General features: G+C 39.5%; 1 protein-coding gene across 1 annotated transcript in view; it reads right to left on the bottom strand.

Moving 5' to 3' along the window:
• The window catches only part of RET (ret proto-oncogene), a 45,340-nt gene extending 39,188 nt beyond the window's left edge, over window positions 1-6,152 (bottom strand). The window contains exon 1 of the mRNA XM_062496900.1: window positions 6,065-6,152. Within this exon, the coding sequence (XP_062352884.1) occupies window positions 6,065-6,152 (88 nt within the window). The remainder of the gene's footprint in view (window positions 1-6,064) is intronic.
• Window positions 6,153-15,279: the final 9,127 nt, after the last annotated feature.

The following is a 15,279-nucleotide window of genomic DNA, read 5'->3' as shown; positions in this document are numbered from 1 at the left end:
TTTCACAATCCCAAGTCATGAAAATGAAGGAAAATCAATTAATTGTTGATTTATGACAAAGATTTGTATATGCATAAACTCCTGCATTCCATTACTACTTAAGCTCAAATTTCTCCATTCCTCTTCCTCCAGCTGCACTTGATTCTGCATCACCAAAATGAATACAAGTCTTCCTGTCAATTATAAATAGATTAAGTCAGACATAAGGAATCACTTTCTGACAGCTCAGTGCAGTTCCCAAACACCTCCACCCATTTCCTCTGCCTAAGCCACCTTCAGAGAGAAAACACACTCAGGTGAAATAAGTACCAGTATTTCTCAAAAATAGCTTCTTTCCCCCTCAGCATCCACGAACTGCAACAATTAAGAGAACCTTGACCACATGCAACAGTACTAATTTGGGGTAATTGCACAATGTTTAATTGCTGTCTTGATCAACGCCAGTGCCCCTGCACCTGGGTTGTGGAAAGAGGAGTCTGATTTTCAGAGAAAAATTGTGTGCAATACCTTCTCATTTTCCAGAGAGTGGATGAGTTTACAGCATCTGGATCAAATTTTTACTTTGGATTCTCTGCTGTTGCACTGCAAAACCTATTTTCTATATTTAGTGCAGATGTGTAAAAATTAGCCTGCTAGACATCTTGTAGTAACATAGGAAAGAGCTCAGTCTGAATTGTGTTTCATCCATATCTAATATCTCTAGCTTTCCTTATTTTCTCCAATTCCTGCAGCTCATGAAAGAGAGAGACAGAGTAGTACAATTACTGCTGTACAGCAGGAGGCAATCAATGAAAACTTTTGCTGCTGGTGGTTGAAAAGTTGCCAGAAAAATGGTAAGGACATGAACATCCACCCGTCACAGAAAAGTGCTCTGCTATTAAGAGCTGCTATTCTCTTCCCAAACACTCAAGGGAGCTATGAGCCTGCAGTTCAATTTTTCAGTCCAGGAAGCGAAAACTCACTGCAACTGCGAGTTTATTTGTTTATTGATATATTTAAAGTTTTGTCTTGAATTAACTGAGCATTTTGGTTTAATCACTATATTTTAGGGGATCTGTGAAATCAAATGTAGAACATAAGCTCTTTCCCTACTGCTGCTTTTATATTTTATTATCTCACTCTAATGCATATACATATAAGGACTAAAATACTGTTAAGAAACACCTTCACTTCTTGAATCTCTAATTCCTTAAGACACTCTGGCAGAAAATACATTTTCTTAAGTGCTCTTATAAGACAGACTGCTTCTAAAACATTTTCATAAAAATCTGTATCACACCTGCCATCATAAAAAAAAATAAATAAATAAGAACCCCTACTACCCAACTGTGAACATCCCTGTTTAATAAAACAGAACTTTTCCTTCAGGGACTTTCAGTCATTACCACACAGTAGCTACTCATTATGCTGTTGTCTTAGAGCATAAATGTTGTCAGTAGAAGGGCAGAATTGTATTGACAAGGCTTGGAAAGGGGCCGACAGATCACTACTGATAGGAGCTGGGCACGGCTGCCTGTTCTGGACAGCTCTTCTCTGCTGGCTTTGAGACAGTCACAACTGACATTGCATCATTGACAAAGAAAGGAATGAACTAGAGAAGTCTAAAAGAAACAATAGTAAAAGCAGCAGTAAAATCTGGAATAGCAGGGGGCTTTACAGGATTTTACAGGAGCTTTATTTTCCTTTAAGTGAACTTCTGGGTTCCAGCCCAGTCCCTTGCTAGAGGGCAAGTCAAACCACCACAGACTGCCAAGCGAGCGCACGCACAAAACAATCCTCCTCTGATTACTAAAGAATGAATTTGATTAATATATTTCATAACTATTTCAATGCCTTTTTTACTTTACAAACATTTTTACTGTAACAGCTAAAACTTTCCCCCATGTTTACACCCTCCACTGCCAACAGACGAGAAGCAATTCTTTGTTATCTCTGACACAGTCACTTTTGATAAACATTTTGCTAATGCTGCTATGCTGCAGTTTCTCTGTTGGGTAACTTCTTGCTGTCTTTCATTATTAGCTATTTCTTCTACATCAAGGTCTGTACCGAGTCCTGGCTTGCACTGATGCACACAGATAGTCCTTGATGCTGACATTTACTCTGAACTCAGACTACCAGAGCAGTCATTCTGATCACACGTTTTTGATGTAGAAACAAACTGCAAGTGACAGACCCAGAGTCACAGGAAGTGCTATCATCCTTCAGCGATTAGCTCCTGGGCAGCCTGACCCAAAACGAATATTGAAACACAAAGTTTATACATTTACATTTTCCTCAGATGGTGAGACTGATGCTTTTTGCTCTGTTCATGAGCTGAAAACACCTCCAGTGGCATCTCCTGCCACAAAGAAGTAATCAGGTTTTGTTACAGCACAGTATCTCTGTGCACACTTTATCAAGGCATTTTCATTTTTCAAATCCTCTGCAAAGGTGCTTGTTGCACTATTTTAACAAGAGCTCATATTTTAAATTTGACTATCAGTAAAGAAAACCTCATTTCCTCTGCTTCCCCTCCTTCCTGATCCAGACAGCAATATTCACATCCTAGTAGACTGTAACATGTAATGAAAATACAAGTTCAGATTTCAACTGAATACCACAGAAATGCAAATTAAAAACTTGGGTAACTCTGTTAAGAAGTGCCTTTCTTTACCTGCATCTTAAACATACCCCACACACATCACAAACATTATCATCAACAAACTAAACTGGGTTTTAGTGTCATGGTACATGACTCAAGAGCGTTCACTTTTCTGTGAATGTTTCTCATGAAACAGAGTCTCTGCATCAGGAATAAAAAGCTACCTGGTTTTATGCTTTTTATTATAAAAACTTAACAAAGCTTAAGTTTACAGCATACATTTATCTATTCCCATTTTATCATTAATGACACCTGCTACATTGCATGCCAAAAGGAGGTGACAGCATACAAACCTTTACAACTTCCAGATTTCTTTCTATGCCACAGCTACCATGAATATGCTCACAGTAGGGTGGAATCTTCCTTTCATAAATCCCCTCTGCCAACAGGTTCAGGACTCAAGGCCAAAGTTAAATGCTCCTAGAATTTGTGAAATCAGTGTGACAAAAAAAGACAACAAATGGAAAAAAAACCCCACACCTTCTGGACTGAACTCCTGGGATTCTCACGCTGCATGGGATTAAAAAAAAAAAAAGCTGTTTCAGGAAACTTCAGATCAAAGCTCCAACTTGCAGGTACAATTAGAAAAAACTGAGAAAAAGAAGAAGGAAATGCAGCATGATCTCTATAATATAATTAAGTGTCCATAACAAAACACCGTGTAAATCTTTGCATTCAAAACCTCAGTTTCAGTTTTAACATGGATCCACATTGATTCTAGACTCTACCACTACCTGTATGATGCAAAATGCACGCCACAACCAAGCCAGATACTTAGGAAATTTTTCGAATAGTTTCAGGCTATAGAATAAAAGGTACAGGGTTATAACTCAATCTTCAGGTCACAGAGGTCCCCAGTGAGCATTAAAGCCACATCCCAGAGCATTACCCTACCACAGGTGGATGGTTTTACATTTCTGGCGCACATTTCTTTGCTGGTGTGCTAATATTTTACTGAGAACAGTAAAATCCACTGGGAAATTGCTCACTTTGCTAACCAGAAAAGTGAGGACAGAGTTGCCTAAAAGTATTTTCAGGCTTTCCAGTTTCTCTGCTCTGGAATGAACATTGACAAGTTCTGCTAGCCCTCCCTGGGAGTTCCCACACACCGGCTGGCAAAGATGAAAGCAGTCAGAAGGAAAGTAAATGTCATTCCTTTCCTTATTTCTCCAATTTAAAGCAATTATCAATTTAATAAACACTGGTTTCAAGGAAAGAGAAGATTCTGTCTTTTGGCTTGCATGAATCATTTCAAAGGCAATGCTGCTCCCAGCAACTATTCCCTAGTTTTTGTATGTTATTAGAAAGGACCCGACCTCCTGTATTTTTCCACACACTCCAGAAGACTTAGCTCACCTACCTAACCCAACTGCTTATGCATTTGAGGGGAAGGGGGAAAAGAGGGGAAAGGACCCAACTTTGTCTCTGGTACAAAAGAACTTCCAGTGAAGCCTGGCCCACTCATGCCACATTGAACATTCCTTGGGAGGTTCTCTGCATAGATCTGCCTCCAAGTACCTCAACATATCAGTTCCAGTAATGCTGCAAATCCAGCAGCCTATTAAGAGACAAGACAATTGCAGGAAGCAATTTAGATAAATTTAACACAGAACCCTGTATTTAGGATTGGCATAACACTTAGATTTTAATGCTACACAAAAAAATAAAATGTCAAGAGCACAGAAAGCACTGACCACTGTGTGGCCTTCTGCATGAGCTTACATACTTGCATATAGAATTGAGTGCTTCAGAAAGAGGGAAAACAATCAGCAGACATCAGATACCTGGTTACATGGATTACAGTTACTACATTAATTACAAAAGAGAAGGATGGAAATCTGGGGAGCAATATAATAGGGCAAGACTCATACAAACAGACCTACTATTTGCCAGCACTTCTGACTAACTTTCAAGCTCACAATCTGACTGCTCCTTCTGAAAGAGAAGAATCTTTATCATAGACTGACAACTACGTCTCACTTAAGGACATACAGTGGGCTCAAAAGTTTCCTTAAATGCTCCAAAGTTTTAAGGACCAGGTGTTTTTCATCAGCAGTCTTGTCTCTTAGATTGAAAACAAGTTGGGAAGAGCTGGGCAGGAGACACAGGTAAAAATGGCTGGAAGTCTCACCTCAACATGAGGAAGAGCTTCTTTGCACTGAGCAGTGGAACAGGCAGCCCGGGGGCATCAAGGAGTCTCCCTCCTGGAGACATTCCAGACACAGCTGGACATGACCCTGCCTTGGCTGGAGGATGGGACTGGGTAATGTCCAGAGGTCCCTTCCAGCCCTACAGCTCTGTGTACCACAGTTGGCACCACTGTGCCAAGCCTGCCCACACTCACAGTGCAGCACCTGGATGTGCAGCACTCCTCAGAGAACACACATTAAGAGCACATGAACCACATGCTTTAATACAGTTCATGTTCCTGAACAGCAGTTCAGGAGGCTACAGGCACCAGGCTACAGGCCCACAACAAGTAACTGCAGACACATCTCATGAAAATACCTATTTTTAATACAATCACAGTTTGTATTAAAGTGATTAAGCCTCACCCAAACTTGCTGAGGTCAAGAACCCTGTAAGACTTCACCAGCTTTGAGAGTACAGGCAACATTTCGCAAATACTTGCTGACAGGATAAGAAGACAAATTTTATCATATCCACAGTGACATAAATGTGTGAGAGTATGGGTTACACCTAAGGAGAGAAAGATGTATGCTTGGGGACTATTGCATAAAAATGTTTAGCCAAAAAGAATGAGAAAGTGCTATGTTTTAAGGACTTATGATAAGGAAAACATATTTAAAAGTTTCAGCTACAATTCCCTGGGTAATGGTGTATGCTGTTCTAAATGTCTTTGTCCAGAATTTAGGTTCAAAATAGTATTTGGACAACTAGCACTATTCTAAGGGTTTAATGTGATTTTCTGTAGGCTTAATTCAGCAATATTTTGTTTTTAAGGTTGGACAATATTCCCTTTTAAACCAAAATTAATGTAGCACATCAATTGTAATTTTTCAATGATCCCCAGCCATTTGAATGAACGCTACTTTACCAAAAAGCCCAGTGGAGTCAGTCAGTCTATATATCATTAAACCCACTATTTTTTATTGGATGCCATAAGGACTTTGTGGACCTACTCAAAGCTTTTTGGCTTACCCAATTTTTGCTGAAATACGAATTTTTACAAAGATCACATTGCTCTGACTCTGCAAATGGGAATGGCTAGCTGCAGATATTTTATTTTGTCTTTGCACATTTGATTGGCAAACCTCAGAAAGGGTCTCACATGTTGCTGCAGTGAAGATCAACAATGTAATTTTAAAATTAGATTTATTCATTACGGGTTTAATCCACTTTTCTCTGAAAAAAAGGCAGAGCAAATCAACTTATACAGCTATATGAGCAAAATCTAACTCTCTTCTGGAGCAGGAGACAGTAGAGTTATACAACAGGCCTCTATGGTTGTAAGGCTGAAGTCCAGAATAGACTGGGCAACCTCCATAGCCGTATGTCTTGGATCCATCTGCTCACCTGCAGACAGCATTTCCATTTCCTCAGCACTACCTTAATCATGGGAGGTTAGTTCCTTTTTGAGACACCTTGGTCATCTCTCAAGCATATATAGTTACCAGTAGCTTTTCCAGTTCCAAAGGAAAATTGAGAAGGCACAAACAGATGGTATTTCAGCAGAAACAGTGGTCTTGTGCTATTGATTTTTTTTAAAAGCAGCATATCACAGAATCACAGAATTCTTGAGGTTGGCAGGGACCTCTGGTGATCATCTGGTCCAACGCCCCTACTCAAGCAACACCACCTAAAGCCACTTGTCCTGTTACTCAAGACAACCTTTTTAATGCCAAACCCAGAAGTAGGCCAGCCAAAAGACATTTTGATCACACAGAGACGTTCATAGGCACAATGATACTTCATTCACCTTTGATTCAAGAAAATTAAGTTGCACACAAGTAAAAGATTACCTTCCTAGAAATGTTTCCCTTTACAAAATAAGAGCTGTCTGCCAAGGATTTAGCAAAATGATAAAAGATTAAAAGCAGCTGCATTAAAAAGTTGGTATGGATTTGATGCTTATAAAAGCAAACAAAATCGATATACATAGAATCCACACTTAATAACCCATATATGCTAATAAAAACTGCACTGCCTAGACCTTAATTACAATCATGAAAAAATTCAAATTGCTTCTTAAACCAGTAATCATGTTTTTTTCTGGAGCAATTTGGATTAAATCTCTCTCTTAAGTATGGAGAAAACCCTGTTCTCTAAAACAATTAATTTACCCTAGAAAGCTCATAAATGAAGCTGTTAGCTAACATTCAGCATATCTTCATTACACAGTCCAATGTTTCAAATATAGAAACAAAGCAAGAATAAGATTAATACTGCTCATATTTCACTTCTTATTTAGACAATTTACATATCAACACTTAAATTTCATATTGGATATGCACAAACTACACTATGTGCTGGTATATGCTCATTCATAAGCATGAATATATGTCAGTGAAAATCTAATGAAAGCAGTAATACAGATACACACACATACTTTGAACCTTAATCTCTTAGACAGTCAAGAACTGTTCAGCATAAATGCTCATACACTATTTTTCTAGATAGGATATTAACTGTGTACATTGTACATTAAGTGCATATATTTTATATCGGAACACCTTACTACTTCCAGGAGACCTTATAGAAATGCAATTAGTTTTTACAGTGTTAACTTATAGAAGCCTGTTTGTTCTTACTGTTTCATACCCCTCCTAACCTCCTGCACAGCTCTATTTCCCAGGTTTTCCTTCAATCATCACACGATGATCACCCACAGCACTTCAGAACTCCAGCAAACCAAAAGCCTTCTATTTATCAGCTTCTAGCTATAGGCAGAGAAAAGTGAGTGAGACTGGACTGTTCCTAAAATTATGCACCACAACAAATTTTCCAGTCTTGGAAATGCAGTTCACATGGCTGTAAAAGCACACAAGTGGTTCCTGTGAGGACTCATGCAGTCTGGGTTGAACTTTTGTCTCCAGGCTCTGGGACCTTTGTGCCACACCTTTGCCGTTACTGGCAATGCCAGCAGAAGCTGCTCTCGCCCACATTTTATCTCTTTCTCTCCGACCCCATCACCTCAGTTGTGTTCCACTGTGGAACTGTGTGTGACTGAAAGAGCAAGCTGGGTTCAAACCAACTGTGCCCAGAAGGAAGGATGTACAGACAGTCCTGGGCATGGGGCCTCACCTGTCCAAAGGCTCTTCGAGCAAAGGAGAAGAGTGGTTCCCATTCCTTCTCCCTTCCCCTCTGACAGAGGTTGCCAGCCAAACCAAGGAAAGACTTCACTGCTCTTTAAAAGTTAAAGTTAACTGCTTTTTTGCTCAATCCAGTCAATTACAATTATTCAAAATATCCTCACTTGAAGATGATAATGCTTCGAAGGGATTTTCCAGAAATTTTTCACTTGCCCTCAAGGCGCCACATGTTCCCCAGGGGAGGAAGGGCTGGCAGACAAGGGCCACAGGGAGAACACTGCAAACTGAGTTAAAGCTTTAGGCTTTCACTAGATCGAGCTCTGAGGGTCGTACCTCACTGAGACTGCAACCAAGAGACTCCGTTTCACTGACAGGATTTGCGAGACAGTGGCACGGAGTTATTTGTTTGGGAGACACGTGTGACTTGTCCATCTGCATGAAAAACGTATGCTAAGGTTTTTTAATGAAGATTACATGTAATGTCTGATGAGAACAGATTGCTGCATTACCTCTCCCACCATAATCCAGACAGATTGACAGGCAGACTGGGTCAGTCACTGTGTGGTTTTCTGTTTTTGTATTTTTTTGCAATTCCTCAGAAAACTGACTGACAAAAGAAACATAGCAAAACCCCAATGAAAAAGTTGATGGGTTTTGTATTTTGGCATTACTTTACTCTGCCTTTGGGATGACGAACTTTCTCACACATTTGATTGATGAAACCAGCTTAACTGATTAATCACTTTGCTTCCTAGCAGTTCCTTCCTGCTTATAGCCAAGGAAGCAGTCAATTAGGACTATAATTAATTCTTCCTTTCATGATGGGGTAAATTTGGAAGGTTGTGACCACATGAATGCAGGCAGTGCAGCTGGTTAATCTGCAACCCTGAACCTCATGCTCCTAATGAACAAACTACAGCTCTTCTATTTCAAACAACAGACAAAACACCCAAATCCTCTACAGTCCATTTGGATACCTACAAAATTGCACATGCAGGAAACACATTTAACCAGGCAGTTGCACTGAAAAAAATCTGTGAATGTGCTTTTATGTCCAACACATATAGAAAACCATCAAAAACTACAAAACAAAACAAAATATTGGAAACTAGTAAACCAAGGTTAAGCACATTCAACAACTGGGCACAGCCAGTAAAACAGATTTTTAGCATGAACAATGGAAAACATCATCTGGATATAACGGAGAAAGTTTTCTCCATCATGTTTTAACAACTAAACTAACTGCTCTTCTAGAATGAACTCCATCACAACAACAGACTTTGAAAGGCAGAAATTAAATCAGGGAAAGTGCATCTTGAACAGACTGTTCAAATGTTAGTGTACACAGCTACATCACACCTTTCTCTCCTTAAGGTAGCAGTTATCAGCAAATATCTAAGGATGAATTCTGAGAGTATTTTAGTAGCTGACTGCACTCTTACAAGTATCATCCCTTTACCTGCATTACATTTCAATAACATTGACTCCAGAAAATGCAGAGATCTCCTTCTCAAGGGTACCATGAGTTTGAAGATTATTAGACTATTTTCATGATGTACTTTTGGAAAACATATTCTAAGTATCTAAAAAATATTCTGGCTGGTCAGATCACGTGAATTCTGTAATACTTCAAATGATTTAATGTATCTTTATATTGAGCATAATTGGCTACATAAATCTGGTAAAAGCAAGACACAGAGGCAGATGAGCAAAGCAGTGGGAACAGGCTTCTGAAATTACAAGTGAGCCAAAAAAGATGCCTTAATTAAAATTTTTTTGAATGAGTGAAGAGGTGATACTGAGGTCCATGTTCACAAATTTGCTCTTAAGAGTTACAGATCTGGATCAGACTGGAGACTGAGAAGTTTGGTTTCCTGCCCAGATCAGCTGCAGAGTAATTTCATGAAATTATCACAATTCAATAGAGAGACATGAAAAAACCTTAACTTCTGTTTTGCTTCGGCCTTGAAAACTGCTGAATTCACACACAGTTTAATTTGGGTCTGTACTTTGCTCCTCTGAACATTCCAAATGGAAATACCATTATTAAATTAACCTAAATCATCATTACCTTCAGACTCAGCTCCTACCTCTTCCTCCCCCTTTTTTTTTATTAAGCCCCATCAAAAGGAAAAATTGCTAATGAACATGCTAAGTAATGTAGCAGTTCCCTACTGCTCATCATTATTTACATGGAAACAGAAAATGGGTACTTAAAATAATAATAGTTGGTAATTTGATCACAGATTCCAGATTATTTCCAATCTTTAAGGCATTAACCACAATAAAGTTTATTACTACATTTTCTCTACTTATTCTTCCATGAATGGAATAAAACTGTGTCAGAAAGGAACAGCTAAATAAGACAGTGATTTTTTTTATTCCTCTTCATGTATATAAACATGTGCACCCAGAAAAGCACTGGATATACCTTTAATTAAAATTAAAAATATTTATTTTCAACCAAATAATATTTGAAATAACCACTCTGAAAAAAGATCAAGCTAGCATTGTGCCAATTTTTTTTCAAATAACCAAACAGATGTCCCAATGAAATCTGCCATTATTCTTTCCAGGAGGAAAGCCTCCATGACTTTTCCAGTAACTTTAACAGAATTCACTCCAGTTCGGTTTTCCTGGACAACATACTAGGAAAAAATGGCAAACTGGTGTTCTGAACTCTTCTTAGAAGGAAAATACCATTAAATCAATCTTCATTGATATTAAAACACCAGTTTGCACAGGAAAGTGCTATATTCTGCACACTATTCTGCTCAATGGGATTTTTTTTCTTAAAACTTGTAGGTAATTATAAGGAGTACAGTTTTAGCAGTGTGTCATCCAAAAGGTATTGATGTAAAATTAGGTGGCCACCTACACAAATCATCAATGAGTATGCCTGCATATAAAAATGCCTCTGTCTTAACAGTATATACTACTTGGGTATAACTTGTCCCTGATTCTTCTGTCTGTACTTTTCTATACATTCTTAAAACATGAGAAGCATACTGCTGAACTTCTCCCTTTTATTAGGGTTTGCTCTCTGAACTATTTGTAATGACTACAAATTTGCCTGTTTTCCATGTAAAGATAACTACTGCAACTGTTCAAAGTACTAGAGGGAAAAACTTCAAAGCAAAACAAAAGCAAGCAATCAACTGTGAAACTGAAGTATTAAGACAATTTGTTGGTATTGGCTTGGCATTACTCATGAGGAAAAAAAGAGGGTCAAAGTAAATGAGTAGTTCATTAGAACTACTGCCAGTACGATATGTGAGGTGCACTGGGGATGTCTAGTATCAATCTACACACCTTAGAAAACAAAGGTATCCTGCTAATACACAGCTGACACTGTGTATGGGATGTAGACCGGGAGCTTCGCAACCGCGCTCTGATTTTATCAACTCTTAGAAATAAAAGAAGTCTACCTCCGGTCAGGAAACCATGCAAATGAGAAACCTGCTGCACTGATCACTGTTCCAAATCGCTGATCTGACAGAGAAGGCTTCAATGGCTCAGGAAGCAAAGCCTAGACTGGGAGCTCTAACAAGTGGTTGAAAAAAAAGAGCAGCCACTTAGAGTGGCCTCCTGGATCACACCACTGTCAGCTGCATCAGTTCTGTGTACACTGTCAAGGGGCTGGAAAAAAGGCAAACCTCATCTTAAATGTCATTCCACCTCCTGTAAGTACCCCACGTGTTAGTTCTGCTCTCAAACTAACAACCAGTGAAGGATGATTAAGGTTTCTGAAAAACTAAGGCTGTTGAGAAGTGTTTGATGGAGACTGCTGCTCTGAGGAGCAAAATATCCACAAACAATCTCAGAGTACAAAGTCTCCCAGTCCACATCTCCTCCTGCCCAAAGCACAACAGCACACAGTGATGGAATACTTTTTGTACTGACTGGGTAAATACTCATTTGTTTTAAAATCATAGGGAGAAAAAGGGAGAAGAAAAAGAAGTCATGTTTGTTTACATATTCACGGTTGTTTGCTGGTAGAAACAAGGTTTTTGAGTCACCAGCATATTTCTTTCACCCTTTTCACAGACTTTATGCTCTTTTCACAGTACCTGACTTAGGACAAGAAAAGGAAGTTCCAGCACTAGGGTGAGAAATATTTACTGGCCCAGAAAAGCACAGGACAGTTGGAATATGAAGGTCTACAACAGCTCTAAGATATTCTAAGATGCAAAAGATTTGTTCTTTGCAACAGGTTTTCACGGAATAACGAACACAAATTTCCAGTGTAGTTTCTGTGTGGATAAGTACTGCCAAGCCCTTAAAAACATAAATGTGAAGCTGTATCACCACATTAAAGAATTTTTCCCCATCACTGTAGTACTAAGTGGTCTCACCATGTTTAATGAATTTCCACTTCTTTGAGCTGTCAACAATCTTATCCCTGTTGCACACCTGGAGAACTGGGGCACAGAAAGGTTAAGAATATATCTAAATGGCAAAACTATGTCCATCACATAAGATCTCTAACACAGATGTGTCTCTAGTACAGACCTAATCCACCTACAATCTGCTTTTAAGGATACAATTTCCTTTGTGAAGAGAACCTGGAAGTAGTAAGGGGGTTATGTCCAAATAGAAAGTTCCTCTCTAAAAGTGCTTTGCACTGACAGTTCTCATATACTGCAGACCGTAGGACCCAGGGGACATAACCAAAACCATGCACCCTGTTTTGTCACAGGCACCTCTCTGAACTGAGATCTAATAAATAATAGGTTAAAGCCCTGGCCACGATATCATCCCTTTTCTTGCTGTGATTCTTGTAAAATTGTACAAAAAGAACTTTCAAAAACAACTTTAAAAGAGCCGGAAGGTCTCTTTATGAAGACATCCACAAAGACTTAAAAGTGACAACAAGAAATGAAAGCGTTAGAGCAGGACTTTGCTCAGATGGTACCTGCTGATGGCCAAGGCGTGCTCTGCATCCAGCGCCGCAGGCACGTCCTGAGCAGCTGGAGATGCGAGCACCCGACACCAGGCAGCACATGGAGCTAACCCGGGGTCTGCAGGGTGCTGTGGGACTCCAGAGGCTCCTCTGGGCTGAGTGGCATGAGACCAGGGCTGCAGCAGGGGATACTCAAGTACGAGGACTGCAGGGAATACTGCCACAAACTCCCTGAGAGAATATCATTCAGTGTCGGCTCAAATTTACTGGATTAAGGCAATGCAACGGTAGTGTTACTGGAATGGCTTTGATTTTGGTTCTTAGGTGTCCTTGAGTTCCAAGATTTTAACTAATTGAGGCTTATCCACCAAAATAAGAAGGGCCTGATAGGAAATGATCACAAACATCAGCAGCTGCTATGCATTGATGCTACTGATACAGAGACAGCTGGGTACACATTTCTGTGGTCATTTCCTTGATGAATAGAGAGTGCACTGTTGCACATAAAAATGGCATTGTCAGCCCCTCTCAAAACACTATAGGTTCAGTCCTGATCTGAATGACTAAGACTTGTCTTTAAGCGACAGAAAGACTCCAAAATCTGTCAGGCCTTGTCCTGCCGGCATTCCAGGCCTAGGAAGACAATAGCATTCACCAGCAGCTCTCAAACCTGCAAGGCATGCATCTGATTCTGCAAAAGGTTACAATGGACATGTCCCTTAAGTGCACAGAGAACAGAGGTTTTAAAAAGGATACTCATTCAGCCAGCTAGGTTCATGCTCCAGCAGGAGCCAGAAAAACATGTCACAAGGCCTCTGGGGAAACAGCCCAATGCTCCAGGCAGGCAGCCCAGGACAGTTGGCAGAACAATGTAAGAGAGAAAGAGGAAATCTCCTCTTCAAAGGCTAACAGGGGAAGGGTCAAAAAACATGGGCATGTTGAAGCCTGCTCCTAAATGTCATTATTCAAGGGGAAGTTAATGACTCTTCCCTCATACACAGGATGTGCTCTTCCCCCATAAGCTATCATTTAAAGGATCAACTAGTACTAACTAAGCATGCTATTAGCTGTTGATATTTAATAATACAAGAACAGAAGCCACAGCTCTGGCCTTGCCAGGCCTCTTGATTAAGAGCAGCATCGTAACTAACAGTGCCTTCGGCACTTTGACAGGTTCAGGAGGTTAGTGCAAATTTCTGACAGGATTTGCACATCAGTGCTTTACTGAATCCCTCACTGACAAACCTTTCTGGACCGCATAAACAAAACAAAATAAAACAAAAAAAAAAAAATCTTGTGGCCTTAGGAAAAAGAACAGCAAAATTATGACGTTTTCTCACATGGTATTGTTCCAGACCTTTAGATGTGGTAAAGAGCAGAGCAGCATCTATAAACCTCAGACTAAATTCCTCCATTGTATCAGCAAAACTATTATTCAGTAATAAACAAAACTACCCAAGAGTTACTGATTTGCCAGTACCTCAGGGCATGAAGAAGGAAATCATCAGTAATACAGAGAGATGATGAAGAAAAACACCAAGGTGCTTCTATATTAAACCAAACTAGATCAGCCAACAGAAAAATCTCATAGCAGGGACACAGTACTTTATTTCTGTAGAATCCACATCTGCACCCTGAATACTTGAATCAGTTATGGATGTCTTAGCCCCCAGAGAACAAATCAAAACACAAAAACCCCAAACAGCTGACCAAAAAAATTACACCAAAATCCCCCAAAAAACCCAAGCAAAAAAGAAACACAGAAACAAACAACAAAAGAAAAAAACAAAAAGGAAAAAAAAAACCCACACAAAAAAAAACCCCATGCAGAACCTTACTAAACCATTTCCACAAAAGCAACAATCCAAGCTAAACATATTTTGGAAGGAGAGATTATCTGCATTAACCAGCTACAAAGCTTTAAAGGGCTATAAAAATACAAGAGCCAATATACAAGGAAATGTATAAGCAAATGCAAAAACAAGACCAAAACCTAGGAAAATCGTTTTCCAAGCTTCCTTCTCATGAGATGAATTAGGCCATGGAACAGTCCCCATTGCTTGGGCAGACTGAAGTTGGACACAATACTGGAAACACATACTGCAGGGAAACTTGGAAGCCAGACACTTTCAAAAGTCCTTTCCATCTTTAGCCTGACTTACTCTACAACTAACAGGTCTAAACTGTTATAGAATTTCCAGGTTTTCACTAAAACAAGGATGAGGTATTAGTCATTGCAAAGCTGCCTCTAACAGGCAGGCCAGAGCTGCTCAAAGGAACGAGATAAAACAGAGATGTCAGAGCTCTCCTGCTGAGTGCTTCAGTCTGAGCGCTCAGTTTAGCAACACGAAGATGTTTATGCTGCCTGCAAGAGGACTTCAAATGGCTTGTCTACAGAAATTACTTTAGAGGAATATTTTACATGACATCATCCAACTACATTAAGTCAGTTCAATTAC

Source organism: Cinclus cinclus, chromosome 7, assembly GCF_963662255.1.
Source record: "Cinclus cinclus chromosome 7, bCinCin1.1, whole genome shotgun sequence".
NCBI lineage: Eukaryota > Metazoa > Chordata > Aves > Passeriformes > Cinclidae > Cinclus > Cinclus cinclus.
This window is presented reverse-complemented; position numbering and strand designations above follow the sequence as displayed.